The sequence below is a fragment of the Tamandua tetradactyla genome, chromosome 5 (assembly GCF_023851605.1).
Source record: "Tamandua tetradactyla isolate mTamTet1 chromosome 5, mTamTet1.pri, whole genome shotgun sequence".
In the NCBI taxonomy this organism is placed as follows: domain Eukaryota; kingdom Metazoa; phylum Chordata; class Mammalia; order Pilosa; family Myrmecophagidae; genus Tamandua; species Tamandua tetradactyla.
In genome coordinates this window covers 114012583-114032418 of record NC_135331.1, presented here as the reverse complement: position 1 = coordinate 114032418, position 19836 = coordinate 114012583, and the positions used below count along the sequence as shown (strand labels likewise).

At 34.8% G+C, this 19836-nt stretch overlaps 1 protein-coding gene across 1 annotated transcript in view; it reads right to left on the bottom strand.

Moving 5' to 3' along the window:
• Nucleotides 1-19836, bottom strand: part of HCRTR2 (hypocretin receptor 2) — a 99597-nt gene that overhangs the window by 24086 nt on the left and 55675 nt on the right. The window contains exons 2-3 of the mRNA XM_077159235.1: nucleotides 6704-6882; nucleotides 1637-1880 (exon numbers count right to left, since the gene is read on the bottom strand). Coding sequence (XP_077015350.1) covers nucleotides 1637-1880; nucleotides 6704-6882 — 423 coding nt within the window. The remainder of the gene's footprint in view (nucleotides 1-1636; nucleotides 1881-6703; nucleotides 6883-19836) is intronic.

The window sequence follows — 19836 nt, the reverse complement described above, 5'->3', positions numbered from 1 at the left end:
CTGACTGGAGAACTCTTGTTCATCCTTTAATGCTTTGCTGTAATGTCAGCAGCAATCTGTAAACTTTTGCTCAAAGGGTAGGATAGAGTTTTTTCTCTCATTTCTATTCTTAGCACTTTGTACATAAGTGTATTAAAATACCAATCACATTGTAAACATTTGTTTATTTGCCTTTCAGGCTCATTATATAGATACGTTCACTTAGACAAAGTCTACTTCTCTCCAGTTTGGCACAATGCCTGGCTTCTCTTAAGTACTCAAGATGTTTTTGAATATTGATTGAATGGAACTTAGGGCACTTAAAAGATACTCCTACTACTGAAATTTTCCATTCCTTTTGTTTTTATCTGCACTACTAATGGGAAAATTGAGAATAATTGAAGATGAACCTAAAAAAAAAATACAGCAAAAGAATTGCAACATTGGAAAGGAAAGGGAAATCTCAATAAAAGACGGATATTTAGTGTTGGTAACACACAAAGTAAATGATGAAATTTCCATTATATTAGGTCTTTTGAAGAGATATGAAATAATCCCAGTGTCTTTTCAATTTTAACTTGCTATAATGAAAACATGTACATATTTTTGAGTTACTGACTTTCCTTCCTTTCAGTGTTCCAATGAAAGTACCTAGATAGAAATTTTTATAACAAATATTTTTTAATGGCAGATCTATAAGAAATCCCTGGGGTATAGTGCTTTTACAACACATCTTTCTAATAAATGTAGGCACTTTCCTAATGTTCAAATTCCCCAGATATGAGCCGTTCTTTTATACTTATCTAAAAGAGGTCAGATTCTTTTCCTCAGATTTCATGTGATAATTTTGCACCTAGTGCATTTTATGCTGCAATGCAGAATCATTTTATTGTTCTGTTTCTCTTTGCTGTGCTCAGATGTGTGCCATAAGTAGGCATGGGCTGAGTGCTCGTACTTTTACTTGCAGAAGGAACTCAATGTCTCTGATGCTAAGAGTTTGGAAGCAAGGATTCATCAGGCCTCCAAATTTCTCTTCGTTTAAATTTCAATAGCATATATATCAAAATGTAAAGGATTCACAACTAAAATAATCTTAAATCAACAATAATCATCTAATGATAAAACTCCTAAAGTTAATATGTTATAAACAGAGGAAGCAAATTTAGATGATTTGACTCAGAGCGCAGCACCGGTCCACAAACCCACCTCCAGTCATGCTCCAGGGCAGGACACGGTATTTAAAAGGGAAAAATCCAATTGTATTTGAAGCCCATAGGGAACAGGACATGAGGAAATATCATCTTACCAAATGTGAATCACCCGAGAAGGCATAGTTGGTTTTGTGTATACTGAGTGCTTTTTTGTCTTAGAGTATTTAAGAAAAAACTAATATAACCATATCTGAATTATGGAATAAGCTTCTCCTTTAATTCCCTATCTAAAAATGATGGAAATTTGAAAATAGTCCATGACATTTCCAAAGGACCCAGCTAGGTGGCGTTATTCGGAGAAATTGTTTCGGGCTTCAAATTTCGCAAAACGACATTAACAAATGTAAAAGAACTATACAAGCTTAGCTTTACCGTGGCTCTGCTAACCCAGTTTTCGGTTTGCAGCTATAATACACATGTGAGTTTGTGGGTCATAATGTACTTACCGCCCCAGCGCTCATCGCACACTGTAAAGAGGGTGGTTTTATTGGCTAGGCCGGGAAGCATCGTGCTACACTCCATGACGATGGCCTGCGGAATCATTATAATGCAGGAGACGATCCAGATGATGACAATGCTGTTCCGGGCCCGCTTAGCTGTGCTCTTAAACATCAGAGGGTGGCAGATGGCGTACCATCGATCCAGGGCAATGCAGCTCAGTGTGAGGACAGACACAGAGACCGACACGGTCTAGGGAAAAGTTCACACAAGAGAAGATAATCCCTGCGTCTTAATTGGATCACTCAAAAATTTCCCCTTATCAGAAAGATAGTCAGAACAGATAATCAGATTCAAAGTTGCCAAAAAGTAATTCGTTTAAGTGCTTTTTATTTAAAACAAAGCTGTGCCAAAAGAAGGAAATGTCAATATTGGAAATGTATTAGAAAAACATGCCTGTTTTCTATTAAACATGAAAAAGTTGCCATGAGAACACTGCAGGCTTTTTTTATGACAACGTTTTAACTGGGGATTCTTTGAAGAATTGCTATCATTATTTTGCCTTGCGCCTTTTCCGTTGATTGTGGACATCATAGCTTCAAATGGGAAAAATAAAAACATATTTTTTAACCTAAACTGGAAAACTCTCTTTTACCTTCTCATAGAGAAAACTATGGCATGTCATTTTTTTTTTACATTATCATAATTGGTTGCAAGTGCATTTAGTTAGCCTTTTTGAATAACGGGGATCTCGTTTCATGTTTTCAAATAACATTCGTCAGCTCATTTCCAAGATGTTCACACAAAGGAAGGCGTGAGCCATATCAAAAGAGAATTCTGTACAGGGTTTTTTTTTTTGTCATAGTTTGCTCAATACTAGTACAAGCAACTTGCCTCTGAAAATCAGATAGGTCTACCCTATCCAGATTTCTATATAATTAGCAATAGCATAAGTGAGTCTTTAACTTGGAACATGTTAGGCATGCCTAGAGCCATGTGGTCTTTGGACCTAGAATGCAGTTTATATAATCATGTTTTATATACTCTCTCATTCTGCAAAAAACCCTTGCTTCAGGCATCACTCTCCAATTTCACCCTTTAAGAGGGAGCCACTCTTTTCTGCACTTTTTACTACAGATTCCAATTTTTTTTCTCAGTACTTATCACAGGGTGTAAATATCTTGTTTAATTTACTTATTTATTCTCTGTCTCTTCTATTGAAACAAAGCCTTATGGCAGGAGGGACGGCTTCTGTTTTGTTTGGTTTTGTTTTTCCACAGCTGTGTCTCTAGTACCTGGTACTGTTTGATGTGAATAAAGTACTTAAATATTTTTGAATCAATAAATAGTGGTAAGCTTTTAAGGAAATACATGTGGTCCATTTGTCTTCCACTTTTTGTGTATCCTAAGTTGCACTTATCTCCCAATATGTGCTCTGTTTTTTTATAACAGGGCCTTTGATAAATTGTCCTGTTTATGCATTGGCTATAGGTGCGTATGAGTGATAAAGACTTAAGAACTAGCACAGCATGCAAGAAAAGGCTCTGGGTTAGGCATCACGATGACATGTATATTCTCTTCTTCCACCAGCCAGCTGTGCAATGTTGGTTCACCCACTTTATAGCTTAAGGCCAAACAAATGTTTTTCTGTGTCTTAAGGAATAGTGAAAAATATAGTCACCCAGGGGCCCTCAGGACCTTTGCTGACCTGGGAATACAACTATGTCAGTCTGTGTGTATGCAGTGGACTTTTCCTAGCTGCTGGGTCAGAACTAAATTCATCATCTCCAGCAACCAGAAAGATAGTGCTCATCCAGGCTTAGCGATCTATTACTCATGAATTCTTACCATGCAAAGTGAATGGGCTGGAAGTAGACTGGTTCAACTGGAATCTCTAGTATTTTCCTCTACCATTAGATAGAAATAATCAATTCAGATCAGTTTACTTGAAAGAATGACATCCAGTGCCAACAATGAGCCAGGATGCAGTGCCCTCTGTTTCATATGACAAATGAGAGAAAATGCTGTTGTGGGTAATCTAACTGTGGAACCCACTGAATGGGCCCTTAGTAATTATAGATTTCACATTTACTATTTCAACTACGTATTTGCTGATGTATAAGACACGCAAGTACACAATTAGCATCAATTTATGAGAATTTGGGGGGATATAATATCACACATTATCACAAGTGATTGTAAATGAGAGGATTGTTGCTGCGCTTCACTTCTAGGAGTGCACTTCAGGGTGTCTTTTCATTTAGATTCAAGTCAGTATGGGCTGGGGAATGCTTTGAAAAGCTAAGATAGTGTGGATTATCAATGTTGTGGATGAAGTGGAGATGATGGGAATGCGCTTCTGCCTTCAGGTATTTGACTTCGCACCTATATTAAGAACATACCATGAAAGGTTTCGGTTCAGAGATGTCTTCGCTAGGGAAGGACTTCAGAGACCAATTGACAAGTAGAAACGGAAATTTTGCTAAGTTACAGATTTGAATGAAAGGCACTAAAGACTGAAAGGTGGGAGAGTATGAATGAGAAAGTGAGTAAGCCTGTCCAACTACCTAGAGCCACCACCCACCACTCAGTTGGATTTTTTTCTTCCTTTCTTGGCATTTCTTATGTAAGATCTCTTGTGGAGTGAAAAAAAAAAATCACTGTGAAGAAGTAGCTAATCACTTCTGTCAGAGTTGGAAGAGAAATGAAATATATAATAATTTTCCAGGAAATGCATGATAATTACTCGGCTACTAGCTAGTACATATTAATGGCTTGGATCTATAGAATTATTTGAGATACAAAAGGGTCATTTTAATTATTCAGCTAAGCTTTATTACATTTTTGAGATTTAAAAGATTTTTTAGAACATGTCAAATTGTTATAGTACGTCATTCATTTGCATATATAGTACATCACTAAATACAGATTGTATTGTATTGTACTTAGCAGAAAGAAATATACACTTCATGAAATTAGTAAATTTCCAAAGGATCTATAATGCAGCTCAGTACCCTGAAAACTTAACTTGGCATTATGTGATATGTATACAAGCATTCAGTAGGACATAAATATCATATCAGGGATAAAAGGCATCAGCTTTGAAATATCACACATAGTGAAAAAAAACCACTCAAATTTAAACAATAGGTCTATTGCTTGTTGGCACTAACTTCCAGTTGGGAAAATTCCATGGAATAGGGATAATAAACATTAAGACAATTTGGAGATACTAGTTTTACCAGTGCACCAATCTCTTTGTACACTGACACTTTTCATTAAGAAGTAATGTTGAATGAGGTAATGGATGACTCTAGTCTTTTCCAGCTGACTCTGATCTTGTAATCTGTAGTTATGTTTCTGGTTCATGGAGAAGAATAACAACTGAGGTATATAATTTAGATACCGTTTATAGAGAAGCTTACAGAAGCTCTCAGGAGATAAGGATGTTCCTTTAATTGCAGGATATGTCAATGAGTTGTGTTACAGGAAAGAGCTCTGTGAATAACTGTTAAGAGAGATCACTCGCTGGTTACAGGCTGCTTCCAGACTGTCCTCTGTTCTTCTCATGCTCATAGGAGACTCTGGTATATCTAATGCAGTCTATAATGGTAGTTCTGTGCATTGGAATAGGACTGCGAGTGCCACAGGACTGCAGTCTATAATAGGTCATTCTGTGCATTGGAATAGGACTGCGAGTGCCACAGGACTGCAGTCTATAATAGGTCGTTCTGTGCATTGGAATAGGACTGCCGCCCCCTTTTTTCTCACCTCATTTCCAACCAGGGAACCATCTGGTTCACAGAGAGCATGAACTAGTCTTAGCCATTGGAAGATTGTGGGCAACTGGAGTCATTTAAACTTAAGAGGGTCCCCAAGATTTCCCCAAGTGATTACTGGAGCCAAGCTAAATGAATGTTTGCTGAAAGAAGTACAGAGATGGTAAAATATTAGAATCCTCTACTTTTTACCATTTCTCCTGTATATCTAAGCAAACATTGTCAGATACATATTTTACGGATTTTGGTTCTAGGAGGATATTTTTCTCGGCTGCTCTCAAAACAAAAATAATTGCTTCAATTCATGTTTGTTGCCTCCCTCAACTTTTTGGAGTATATTTAGTACGGCCCCCCTCTCAGTCTTATAATCACCATGTGAGAATTTGAATGGATTTAGGACTGAGGGAGGTATGGCCATAGGAAGACAAGTAGAGAGAGTGGCAGCCCTCCCCTTTGGGGTCCTAATTCCTAAAAGGAATCTATCTTCTTGGGTCCTGGGGTTGTAGCTACTGGCTTGGGAATCATTTTCTCAAAGCTTTTGCCATTGGAAAATCGATCATAAAATTCACTTTCTGAAAATGTTTGTTCTCAACATCTAGTAGGGTGATTAGTTGTGCAAAGGCTGCTTTCCATAATGAGAAATAAAACATCTAATAATGATAATGACATGTTTATTGAGAATCAACTATGTTTTTATAATATCACCATCTTACAAAGGGTACCAAATGATTTATATAAATTACCTAAGTAAATTATCACAACAATCATATGAAATAACTATTACTAAAATTGTTATCCTTTTTAAATAAATTAATACAAAGGGTTTATGTATTTGGCTAGGTACCATACAATCAATGATATCTGTTAGTTTCACTTCAGAACCCACCCTAAAACCTTTTCACTGTACTGCTTCGACCATATAGCTCTTACTTTCTCAGTATAAAATGAAATCACTTATAAAAACAGGTGGCTCTCAATTCTTTGGTCTGTTAGAGGCACCGATTATCAATTTGCTCAAACTTCTTATTTTGCAATAGTAAAATTAGGGACCGAAGAAGTAAAAGTTTTATGCAACACCTAATGGTGACTTAAGGATTGCTTTATTTGTACCGAGAACATTGCTTGTTTACCAAGAAAGTCTCGAGTATCATTTGTCCATAAGGTTGTCAATTCCTTTGGCAAGTATATTCCTTCCTTAACATAACTATTTAACTAGCTAGAGAGCTGTGACTCTGACTGAAAACACTTTTCTCAGAAGTTTTTGTGTTTGAACCCCAAAGAGTAAAGAATAATTACCTGTAAGTAAGGAATCACTTTACAGAGGGACTGTCCGAAGAACCAAGTCTCAGTGATATCCACGACCAACGTGGCTGGAAGGCATGTGATGGTCACGAGCACGTCAGCAAGGGAAAGGTTGACTATGAAGTAGTTGGTTACTGTTCTCATGTGATGGTTCTTCCACACCGCCACACAAACTAATTTGGAAAGAAAAAGCGATAGTAACTTGGCAAATAGTAACTTGCCAATAAGGAAATATTGTAGAGCAAATGAAAACTCCTGAAAAGTTCACACATAATTATTGCAAGGGTAAGATAATTAAGGCTGTTTTGTGTTTTCATCGACCAGTCAATTACTACAAATGCTGACTGCATGCTTAAAATCGTTTCATTTACTTTGTAAGGGCATTTCTCAATGGACCACATGACTGTGTTTATTTTTATTCAAGTTTTAATTGTGGGTGCCAGGAGTTAAAGAACAATCTTTAGTTCATCTTTTGTTTCCTCATTACTCAGTAGGCAGTAGATAGTCAAAAATATATTTGCTGAGTCCAGATGAGTTAGGAGCCAGCTATTTCCTAACGAACTGTGTTGGCTTCATCCGTATTGTTGACCTATATCTGCTCCCTCTCCGCATTTAGGACTTTAACAGATGAAGGGGCTTAAAATACAAGAGGCAACAATTATTCAGCTCCTACTATTGCCAAATGCTGAGCTAAACTGTTCAAATACTTAGGTTGTTTAATCCTGACAACAATCAAAAGGAAATGTCATTACCTGCATTTTACACATGAGATAACTGTGACACAGGAAATTTGTGGAATTTTCCTAAAAACAAATGGCTCATAAAACATATAACTACAGCCAGCATTGATAATTAACTACTTGTGGTGGGTTGGCTTTTTCACTTTACATGTTGCTCCCTTTTGTGAAAGCAAAGGAACTATAACAAAACATGTACAAGCTTTAGAAACGCAATCTCCTTTCTATTACCCTTGATGACCTTTCAACATCAGCTCAAATCAAACATACTTTTCAATACTTTCACAGCTAGGCATCTCTCGTTGCCTCTCAGTATGTCCCTATGTTTGCCATCTCATTCAGTTGCTCTTTACTGAAAGAACATCTAATTTCTCTTGTCTCTATCCTCCCCGTCTGGCTTATCCAAAGGTTGCATAATAACTGGATCCAAAATTATATAGGTGTAGCACTGCTACCTGTTTCTATTGATGGGTTTGCTTTGCTGAAAGTTACTGTGAATGTGCTTGGGGTATCATTAACTTGTCTGAGCTGTCAGCTACCATCCAAACGTTGCAATGATTAGTAATCCTATATTAGCGAAAACTTAAAGCATATTTTTATTAAGTTTAAATTGCCAAATGAGGCTTTCTTTTTGCCAGTTATTTATCATTTATTGTTTCATATGCTAAAAAACTGCTTTCAGCTCCTAAAGCTGAATTGCCCTCCAACAGAAGCCAATTGAAGAGAAGACTGGAATATCTGATCAGTTAATTTTGAAAACGTCACACCTCCCCCATCTTCCAGAGCATTAACACTCGAAAGTTCATCCACATGCACAAATGGATCGCAACAGTTGACTTAGATATTATCACAGCTTATTATGAGAAAATGGACAAAAATATTACCCTGCTGGTACTGGCCGAAAGTTGTGCAACTTTAGATGTTGAAAAGATGACATGATTTTTTATTCTTTTGTATGCAGTATGCCGGGGTCACATTTCATTATTTTTACATGTGAGTATCCCATTATTGCAGCACCATTTGTTGAATTTTGTTTGTTTGTTTGTCTTTTGGGAAGGGCATGGACTAGGGATCGAACCCAAGTATCTCACATGGTGACATGACTTTTTAAAAATACAGTTAGTTCTAGCTTGACTTTCAACTCCTCATATTTTAGGGGTGAGGTCCAGCAGCAATGGCGAGACAGTTAGCACATTAGGTCTAAATAATATTAAAGCACTATTTTCAACAAACTGTTCTATATTGCTTGACATGCTATGTTCTAAGTACTTAAAATATTAACCAGTTTGATCTTCATAATAATACAATGAAGTGAGTACTTGTAATATCCTCTTTTCATGCATGGGAAATTGAAGACAGAGAGATTAAGGAATCTGCCCCAAATCAAATAGCTAGTAAGTGGTGGGGCTCAGATTCTAATTTTACATATCATGTTATGTTATCCTTATATACCTTTTATTGAAGTAGAAGACGAAGGGAAAGCTACTATTTGACAGGCTTTAATGTTGGATCATAACATTGTGGATTTGGGGATTAATCAGTCTAACCTGCTATCTGATATATGAATTGCCTCTGCAACATTCTTTATCCATCTGCTTGAATATTTTTAACGGACGGGAATTCACAACATGCTAAAGCCCTTGACTTCATTTTGTTATAACTTTCAACAACTAGAAAGTTCTTGTTTATGTTGAGCTGAAATCTGATCCGCCTTCATTTCTGTTCACTGGTTCTTAATTCTTTCCTGGAACCCAAAGAATAAACCTAATGTATTATTCTATATTGTACCCGTTCAAATACTCAGATTCTACGGCTGTGCTGTTTCACAAGTCTTTGCTTCTCCAGGCTAAGTATCCCCAGAGCCTTTATATTGCAACAGCAGGGTCTGCAGCCCTCATCACCCTGGTCACTTTATTCTGAACACACTCCAAATTGTCAGCACCTTTCTCTAATGAACCATCCCGAACTCCACTCACGTCTCGAGATGCGTCTAACCAGGGCAGCACAGAACAGGGAGGTTGCTGTGATCACTGTCTCTCTGTTAAGATGGCATAAGATCATGTTCGCTTTCTTAACAGACAGATTTTTTTGGATCATATATATATATACCTACACATATATATGTGTGTATATATACACACACACACACACACACACACACACACACACACACACACAATTACCACAATGGTATCCATTTGTGTAGATGCTAGATTAAATCTTTACTTTTTAATCCTGAGGAGAATAGAAAGTAAAAAGAAAATGAAACTTATAAAAAAATCGTTGGGATAATTAGAGAAATCTGAATTTGGACTATAAGATAATATAATTGTTTTCAATGTTCAAATATCCTAAGTATGCTATTTACATTATGCCATTCAAATATTTAAGGACCAAGGCTAGGCTTACTTCCCAAGCCTTTGCTCTTTGCTAAATATCACCAGACTCTGAATATATAAAAGTGAGACCTTTCTTTCCTCATCATCCTGGTCTTTCTATGCTGAACAGTTTTCAGATTGTCAGAAACTGTCTCTAAATGAGTCATCCAGAAGTGCATCACATCTCCTGATGTATGTCTCAAATTTGTGTGGTGCAAGTATCTATTTGTTCGCTCACTCAGTTCAAATATGAAAAGTACAAGGTAAACTTCCTACTCTCCATCCCAGCACACCAAATTTATGCAGAGCCAAACATACCTCCTTTTTCTATAAACTCATCCTGGACTTTCTATGTCTATCATCTGTAGTTTCCTTCCTTTTCCTTCCCAGTAATTTGTGCCTGAAATCACCAAAATATCTCCTTCCTCTCTCTCTATATTTTCTATTTCTACTGCACATACCTATGCCAGATTGGCTTACCCTCTCCCTATGTCCTACCTGTCCTTACTCCTATACATATCATCCATCACTGTGTTTCACTGCAGTTATATTAACTCATTCGTTTCAATAGGGGTTCTCCTTTTCTTCTTGATTTCAATATATAACCCTCAGGTGACCATCCCACGATTGGGTTCTAGTTGAACATTTCCCCTCTACTTGCCTTGGTCTCTGTAAAATACTCACATTTTCCTTCCCCAGGCCATTGCTGCTGCCATTTTTCTGCCTGGAAATGTCCTTAGTCCATTTTAGTGCATTTTTGCCTGGTTATGTCTTACCCCATACCATCCAAAACAAATAGACCAAAAAGTTGCAACTTCACAAAATCTTTCCTAAGTAGCTTGACTCAACATGGCTTCTTTCTTCTTTGAAATCCTATCATGCTTTGCATCTTACCTGGTCATGAATCACATTCTACAATTATATGGATTATTATGGATATTTGTGTATTTTTTCTTGTCCCCCCCTACTAGTACAAAGGTTTTTTAAAGGTATAAATTGCCTTTCTCTTTTTCTTATTCTTCTCAGCTTCTATAGCTTTTCTGCAAACACAAACCCTGACTAGAATATATTTGCAATAAATATGTATGGAATTGATTTGCTTAAAATTTATGGTATGTTGCTGTCATTGTTACTGTATACTCTCCCATGAGCTGTTTTAAAAGGAGAGAAAAACACCAGTGTTTGAACACAACATTTATTTTTTTCGTTTCTTAAAGTAAAATCTGAGAGCTGACGGAGAATTCAGTTGTTTGTCAATTATCCTCTTGGACACAGGTAAACTATGGTCATCAATTCTTCATACTCTACCCTCTGATGAGATTTGATAAGTCACAAGACCTGAACTTGGTGCTGAATTCCATATAATTTTGAAGTCAATTTTGTGAGTGACCACAGTCCACCAATATTGAGGTCTATTTGCAGCTAAACTTCCCCTAAAAGCTTGACTCCACTGATCAAGAACAAGTAAGGAATGGCTGAGCACACAGGAATGAAAGAAATTAACAGAAGGCAAGAGTGCAGATACAATGAAAATCCCGATGTAACACACTATTTTGAAATAGTAATGTCTGAAATGCAGAGGTGCAAAAAAGATTTTTTTAAGTTGCTTTATTTCCTTCCTCTTTCATCCCCTCATTCGGCTTATCATCACTTTCCTTATAAGAATATGACAAGGTACAATCCCTGCTCTTTTTCTGCAGGATTGACAAATGGAAAGTGGTTCAATATGCAAGGGAATGGATGTAGCCTGCAATACAAGGAAATATTTTTTAAAGCAATAATCTTTAGGAAATAACCCTAGCTATTTTATTATATATTAAACTGATTTTCAAATAGAAGAAGAAAATAATCATTTGAAAAAGGTCTTTCCCACTAAATCTGCACTGCAATAAATTAGGTTTGGCTTGATCTACTGGGAACTTTGACGTAATTAACAATGTATGAACTGCATAGGTGAGAGTGCATCTCTTATAAAACACATAGGTCTTGACATGTAAACTCATAATTGATTATGAGATGTATAAAAATGTGACTGTTTACAGTATATTATAAGAGTTTTGCTGAACAACTTGAAAGATCTGTGCTATGTATGCCAATTTTATTTAAGCATTTGCAAGTTTAATATTTGTAATATTAAAACAGGCTATAAAATGGAAAATACAATTTCTGAATAGATAATAATCCCACAAAACTCTTAAAGACAGATGCAAATGACAGTTAATTACTTAATTTATGAGTGGTTTTTAAACAACTAAACAATCATATCATGAAAGAAAACACGATTATTAAAAAATGCTGTAGTTCCAGTTTTTACCACAAAGTGTCAGTGAAAGCCTTTACAATCACTTCTCTTATAACTTCAGGGATGAGTTTTAAACATTAAATTAATTGTAATATTTTTTATAATGTCAAAATGAATATATTTGTTTCAAGAGGAATTTCTAGGCCAAAAAGAATCTTTAAGAAAGTAGGATAAAAAGGCCAATATTCCCCAAATTAAATACAAGCAAATGAGTAAGAGTGAAATATAATTCTTTTTTCAAAATGCAAAACAGAAAGAAAAACAAGTGAATGCACAAGAAAGATAGCCTATATTTAACTCCTATTAAAAAACTATCAAGAAAGCAGGTCTGGAGATGGAATCTTCCAGAATCATTACAGAGTGTAGATTTATGAGAAGTTGGCCATTAGTGTAATCCTAACAGAATAAAGCAAACACTCTCCATTCCCCAGGCTTTTCCCTTTTTTTCACTTTGCCAACACCCCATCACTCTGACAATTAGACCCCCTTCTTTCTATCATTTATTTCATTCCCTTCTCTTCATGGGCCAAAATACTGATATGCCTAAGTCAATATCCCAATCTCCATGGCCACCCCTTGGAATGGTTGTCTATAAATGCCTACATATGCATTCAGAAGAGTGGCACACAAATATATCACTTCTTTTTCTACAAGCCTGACAGGTGGGATACTGCCAAGAAGCATGTGAGTGGTATGAAATGTGCCATCCAAAAGGTGATCTAGTATTAAAAGACAGCAATTATTTTAAAGGTTACTATGTATACACAGACACCAATATGTTTAAAATGCAAATTATATAGCTATATAAGTCTATAGTCTTACAATTGTCTTCTCATTGGCACCTACTTATTATGGGCAGGAATTCTCATGGACACTAATAGTGTCTCTGTGGTGTTGATACTTGTGAGGCAGTGTGGGAAATAATTAAGATACCATGATTAATAGTTTGTCATGGAAGCGATTTAGAAAGACAGCATCTCCACACACACACAAGTGTGCAGGGAAGAACTGTACATAGAGGAATATTACAAAGATGAAATGTAAGGCAGTTAAGTGCATATAAGATTCAAATCCAAAAATACATTCTTCAGAGAGAAAATACCATGAGCAAATTGAAAAGCTAAGCTTGTCTTATCAGCTTTCTCTCAATGGTGGCATGATTCCTCTCAGGAAGAGGTTCAACCACTGATTGGCACCAAAGGTTTTGTTCCTGGTTGACAGAAAACAAACCACAAAAAAAGTGCAGTTACTGATAACTATTCACAGGACTTCAAGTCAGGCCTGAATACTTTTTTCAGGAAAAAAAATCGTCTTTGTGGTTACCCCTGTCCTGTTACTCTTTGCAGGTAAATCATTAAAATCCCCGCCTCCAGTGCAGCCTCTGATTACACGTGAATGTCTAGCCTACCTACCCTCAAGAGCCCTTCTGAGGCATATGGTCAGGACTTTCTTTGACCTTTTGGCTTTAACACACATAAACCACCAACCCTTCCTACAATGTTTAACTTCTATTTATCTTACTATCTGCAATGAACTTCTTTTTGGTCTCCTTTGCAGGAATGTTTTCCCTCTTTATCCCTATACATATCATCGACACTTTTGTCTTTTTCTTCTTCTCCTTTGTTATTATTTACTCTTACCACTTCAGATCTTATCTCTCTAGACCACAAATTCCCAAAGTTATACCACTAATTCTTTTATCTCTTTCTTGCTTTTCATATCAGAATTTCTCATTAGGCTTTTTTCATCTTCTAGATGTACCAATTTTAGTTTAAAATAAACTCATTCGGACATGGCCCTATAGCTGTGAAGATTTTAAACTTGGAAATGACAAGATCCTATTTCCATTTGATGAAGATGACTGAGGGTGAATGTGGAAATATATATATATATATATACCTTGAAAATGGATGCAAGGGGATCTCTTTTGAGACTGTTTTAGAATTCTTAGGAAATAAGGCGGTGACAAAAGAAAGGGGGGGAAGAATGAATTCAAGAAATAATGATGAGTTTGAAATATGGGACCTTGGTGAAGGATTAGATGTGAATATAAGGGAGTGAGAAGAACTGAGAGTGATTTCCAGGTATATAGCTCAGCAGTTGAGGAAAAGATCATGATGCTCACTAAGGTTATGGGATAGAGGAGGCATCATTTGAAATTGGGATAGATAATGTTGAATTCTATGTTATACAATTTGATTTTGAAGAACTTGTGTGTCATCCCAGTGATGAAATCCCATCGACATGTGGATTTTGGGGTCTATATTGCAATTACAGGTACAGGTTTGGAGTCATCAGCAGAGATATAGGGATTCAAGCCATTTGATTATATAGCATCTCCAAGAAAGACAACGTAAGAAGGAAAGGATCCAAATACCTCCAAAGAATTACATCTGGTAATTGCAGAACAAACTTCTCACCTAAAACAACCAAAAGAATTACACATCTCTTTAAGATATTGGAAAGCTACCAAGGCAGCAAGCAATATCCTGAGTAGGAGACAGAGGAGAGATGTGAGCCTCGATAATCAGCACCACTTTTCTTTTCAAGGCTTTTTGCAATTTTTGAGCACCAGTTAAAATCAGAAAAAAAAATAAAGAGTGACAGCTGAGATGAGCAGTAGCTTGAGTAATCTTACTGGAGAGGGTACAACCATCGGAGCTCAAGGCCCATCAGGTAGATAAACAAATGTGGCTTTCAGCAGGAACCTCCATATGGTAAAACTCTTAGCTTAGGGATGAACCTACAATAAACAAGAAGGCATATGGATGGATGCACACACAGCTTCAAATGCCTCCATTTACTGACTAGATAGAGGAGTTTTTCTTCTAATTGTCTGCCAGTTGGAAAGCAAATTCTCTTGGGAAGAAGATAACATTATCTAAAGCATCAAATAATTACTACAGTTTTTCAGATAAAATGTCCCTCTTTCCATAAAAATCATCAGATAAACAAGAAAATGATGTCACATGATCATAAATCATTTTTTTTTAAAAAACAGAAAACCAAAAATAATGCAGCTTTCAGAAGTTTTAAAATAATTGCATTGATATGATCAAGAGATTAGATAATATTATGGGGAATATCAGCAAAGAATTGGCAAAAGATGAAGGGGAAATTTTAGAACTGAATAATTTGTTAATTGGAACACAACAGATGGGCTTAACAGCTGATTAGATAGTCATAGTTGTCTATTAGGACTATCCAAACTAATAGAAAATATCAAAACTGAAGAAAAGAGATGTAAAAGGTAAAAATACAGAAAGACATATGAGTCACATATGGTAACATCTTAATGTACCTGTAACTGGATTCTCAATATTTGAGTATAGAAGTAGAAGGGGGCAGGAGTGATATTTAAAGAGATATTAGCAAATAAGAGCCATTACCCATGCATTTTTAAAAAGATATTTGCCCACAGACTAAAGAAGTGCTAAAAATTCTGATCAGGATAAGTACAATTAGTAAGCCACATCCAAATATGCCATAGTAAAATTGCTGACGACTAGTAACAAAGAGAACATTTTTAAAGCAAGGGAAAAATATGCATTTATTTCACAGCATCATAATAGTATTGATAACTAAATTTTTGAAGCCAAAAACAATACCACGACATCTTCAACATGTTGAAAGAAAAACAATTGTATACAAAATGAAATATATACTTCATAAGAAACAGTGAAATAAAGACTTTTTTGGACAAACAAAAATTTAGAGATTTAAATATAGAAAGTTATAAAGAGTAATAGAAATGACAAATAGATTAAGAAATAGAGATGATTTGCTGTATGAAAGAATAATAATAATAATAATAATAATAATAATAATAATAATAATAACCAGTCATCACCAACACCATCGTCATCATCATGATAATGCTTCGCATGGTTTAAACAAAAATAGCACAATTGAGAGAGGAATAGATGGAATCAAGTTGTTCCATGCTTACTTTAGTGTTTAGGAAGTATTAAAATACCAATTTAAAATGAAATTTATTGTCAACGACACCTATTATGATCCCTATGCTTACCTCTAAAAGAATAGTAGAAGACTATATAAGGAATAAGTTCATAGGAGAAAATAATAATATGCTTGTCACTTTTTTTGGATGTTGTATGGTGGAGGTCACATTTCATTCTTTTTCCATGTGAGGAGCCTATCATTGCAGGACCATTTGTTGAATTTTTGGTTTGTTTGTTTGTTTGTTGGGAAGGACATGGGAATCCAACCCGGCCCTCCTGCATGGCAGTAATATGTTTTTAAAAGGTAAAAGTGAGAAGACAAAATTGAAGAGGCGAGACCAAAAATAAATAAATAAATAAATAAATAAATAAATAGCAAGATGAGAGATTTAAACTCAAACATATCGTTAATTACATTGAATATAAATGGATTCAAAATTCCAATTACAGGCGGTGCAACGGTGGCTCCGTGACAGAATTCTCACCTGCCATGCTGAAGACCCGGTTCGTTTCCCAGAGCCTCCCCACGCCGATAACAATAATAATAATAATAATTCCAATTAAAAGACTAAGTTTTTCAGACAGGATAAAAGGAAGTCACCATATACTGCTTATAAGAAACATACTTTTACTATAAGGAAGCAGAAAAATTGGAAATACAAAGATAAGGAAATACACATTGCAAATAAGAATGCTGTGTTGCTAAATTAATTTTGCACAAAGTAGATTTTAAGGCACAAACCATTACAAGAGGTAAAGAGGAAATTTTTATAATAATGAAAGGCCAGCCCACTAGGAAGATGTATTAATTCCACTAATATAGCCTCAAAAATATATGAAACAAAAAGCGATATAACCAAAAAAGGAAAATAAGTAAATCTTCACTCCTGGTGGGATTCTTATATATATAATATATATTAATTACATATAATTTAATAAAAGATCATATATATATTTAAGGCACAAACCATTACAAGAGGTAAAGAGGAAATTTTTATAATAATGAAAGGCCAGCCCACTAGGAAGATGTATTAATTCCACTAATATAGCCTCAAAAATATATGAAACAAAAAGCGATATAACCAAAAAAGGAAAATAAGTAAATCTTCACTCCTGGTGGGATTCTTATATATATAATATATATTAATTACATATAATTTAATAAAAGATCATATATATATATATAATCATTTAGGTAACCAATATAATAAGTAGACAACAAACAACAGTTCAGATTCAGGTGAATAACAAACTTTAAGTCAAGGTACCAAAAAATCTGTATGCATGTATTGCAAGGGCATATGCACATCTCTGTCTATATGACCTATATTTATATCATATATGTTTCTATATATCTATATATCTATGCCTATGGGTGCAATCACCCCAAAACTGAAGAATAAGCATCATTTCAATTAAAAATTGACCACTTGCTAGGCCATAAAGCCAGTCAGAAAAAATTTTAAAGGATGGAAATCATAATGGATATCTTATTTGAATTTGGTAGAATTAAGTTGAAAATTAACAACAAAATTGCACACAAGAATAGAAAATCTGATGTCAATTTTCCAAGTTGAATCTGTAATTGAAAAATAAAACTTTTCACAAACTCCGAGTCTACATGGCTGCTGTGATGAATTCTCAACATTAAAAGAAGAAATTGCATTTTCCAAACCCGCTTACAGAGTAGAAGCACACTTCCCAGACTTTTATGATATTATTGACACCTTGATGCCAAAATTTGCAAAGGATATTTCAAGAAAAGAAAGCCCATTTACTCTTCTGGAGACAGATCCCAAAATCTTGAATAAAATAACAGCAAAATAGCTCTCGTGATCTGCACAAGGAATTATCCATCGTTACCTTTTGGCTTTACTTCAGGCATATAAATTTTATTTAATGTCAAAAATCATTCAAGATAATTCAAATATCAACAGAAGAAATACACAAAATTACACAGTTTCTAAGCAAATGCAGGAAAACCATTTAAATAATTCAGCACCCTTACAATTTCTTAGCACACTAGACTTAGAAGGACAACTCCTTAATCTGAGAAGAATTACGGAATAAAAATTATGCCAATTTTCATATACAGTCTTTTCCCCAAAGATTAGGAATGAATAAATGATGGCCCTGATAGCCATTTCTACTCAGCATTGTGCTGGAGTTCCTAGACAGTGCAATAAAGAAATAAAAACAAATAAAAGGTATAAAAATTAGAAAGGATGAAATGAAAACTATTGTTATCAACAGAGGGCATAATTTTGTAAGCAAAAGTGTGAAAGAACTCCGAATTAACTATAAATTATAATTTAAAAGTTTTTCAAATTTGTTGGATATGAAAACCAATTTTATTTAAATCAACATGCTAGAAAATACTATTTAAAAGAATGATATCATTTATAATCCCACACAATTTTTGAACACCAAGGAACAAATTTATAGAGAGATGAATACGATTTCAAATAGGAAGTTTAAAAATGTCATGAAAGTATTGGAATATATCTAAAATAAATGGAGGAATAAATCATATTCATGAAATAGAAGAATCAATATTAGGAAGATGCCAGTTCTCCCTAACATTAATTTACAGGGTCAAATCTATAAATTAATCCCTCCAAAATCCCAGTCTTTTTTTGGGTGGAGATTGACAATTAAAATTTATATGAAAATGCAATGGACCAAAAATAGTCAAGAAAATATTCAAGAATAATTTAAAGGACTCAAATTATTGACTATCAAATCTTATTATAAAGCTTTAGTAAGTAAAATGGTATGAAATTGGCACAAGAATAGATAAGCAGATCAAGAAAACAGAATAGAAAGTTCAGAAACAGACTTTTACAGATATGGATTGTTGATAAATGACAATGGTGCCATGCAGTGCACTGTGAAAAATAAGATTTTTTCAATAAATGGTACTGAGACAACGAATATCAATGGAAAAATGAAATTTCCTCTCTATATCTCACCATGTACAAATAACAGTTCCAGGTTGATTAGAGAGCTAAAATATGAAAAAAGAAAATTACTAGTATATAACTTAATAGATAAGTACTGCTTGAACAGATCCCCTCAAAAATATTACATAGGAAAATTTTGATAAATTATAATACCTTAAAATTGGGGTACATTGAAAGAGTACTTACATTGTACTTATTTGAAAATGGTCAATTTTCTCGATTATTTTTTGTAGATAATGGACTTTGTGCTGTTGCTGCTATTTTTGTTATATTCATATACTTTTTTGAAGTATCGTATATAGAAAAATGTACAATTCATATATATAACATGTATAAATTACCACAAAGCAATCAGACCCTTGTAATTATTACTCAGACCAAGAAATAGAACATGACCAGTACCCCAAAGTTTGCTTCATTTCTCCTGTCCACTAAAACCTGTATAGGTAACCTGTATCCTGAGTGCAATACCACAGACTAGTCTTCGCCTGTTTTTAACTTTAACTAAATGCATGTATTCATTTGCCTGACTTCTTTCACTCAAAATTGTTTGTGAGATCATCCATATTGTTTATAGCAGTAGTTCCATCCTGTTCGTTGCTGTATAGTATTCTAATGTATGATTGAATTACCATTTATCTATCCTGCTCATGATAGACATTTTGATTATTTTAATTCAGGAATTTTGTAAACAACTGTTGCTATTAATATTCTGGCATATGTTTTGGTGCACATGGGTATAGATTTCTCTTAGTTATATATCTAAAAATGAAATTACTCCATCA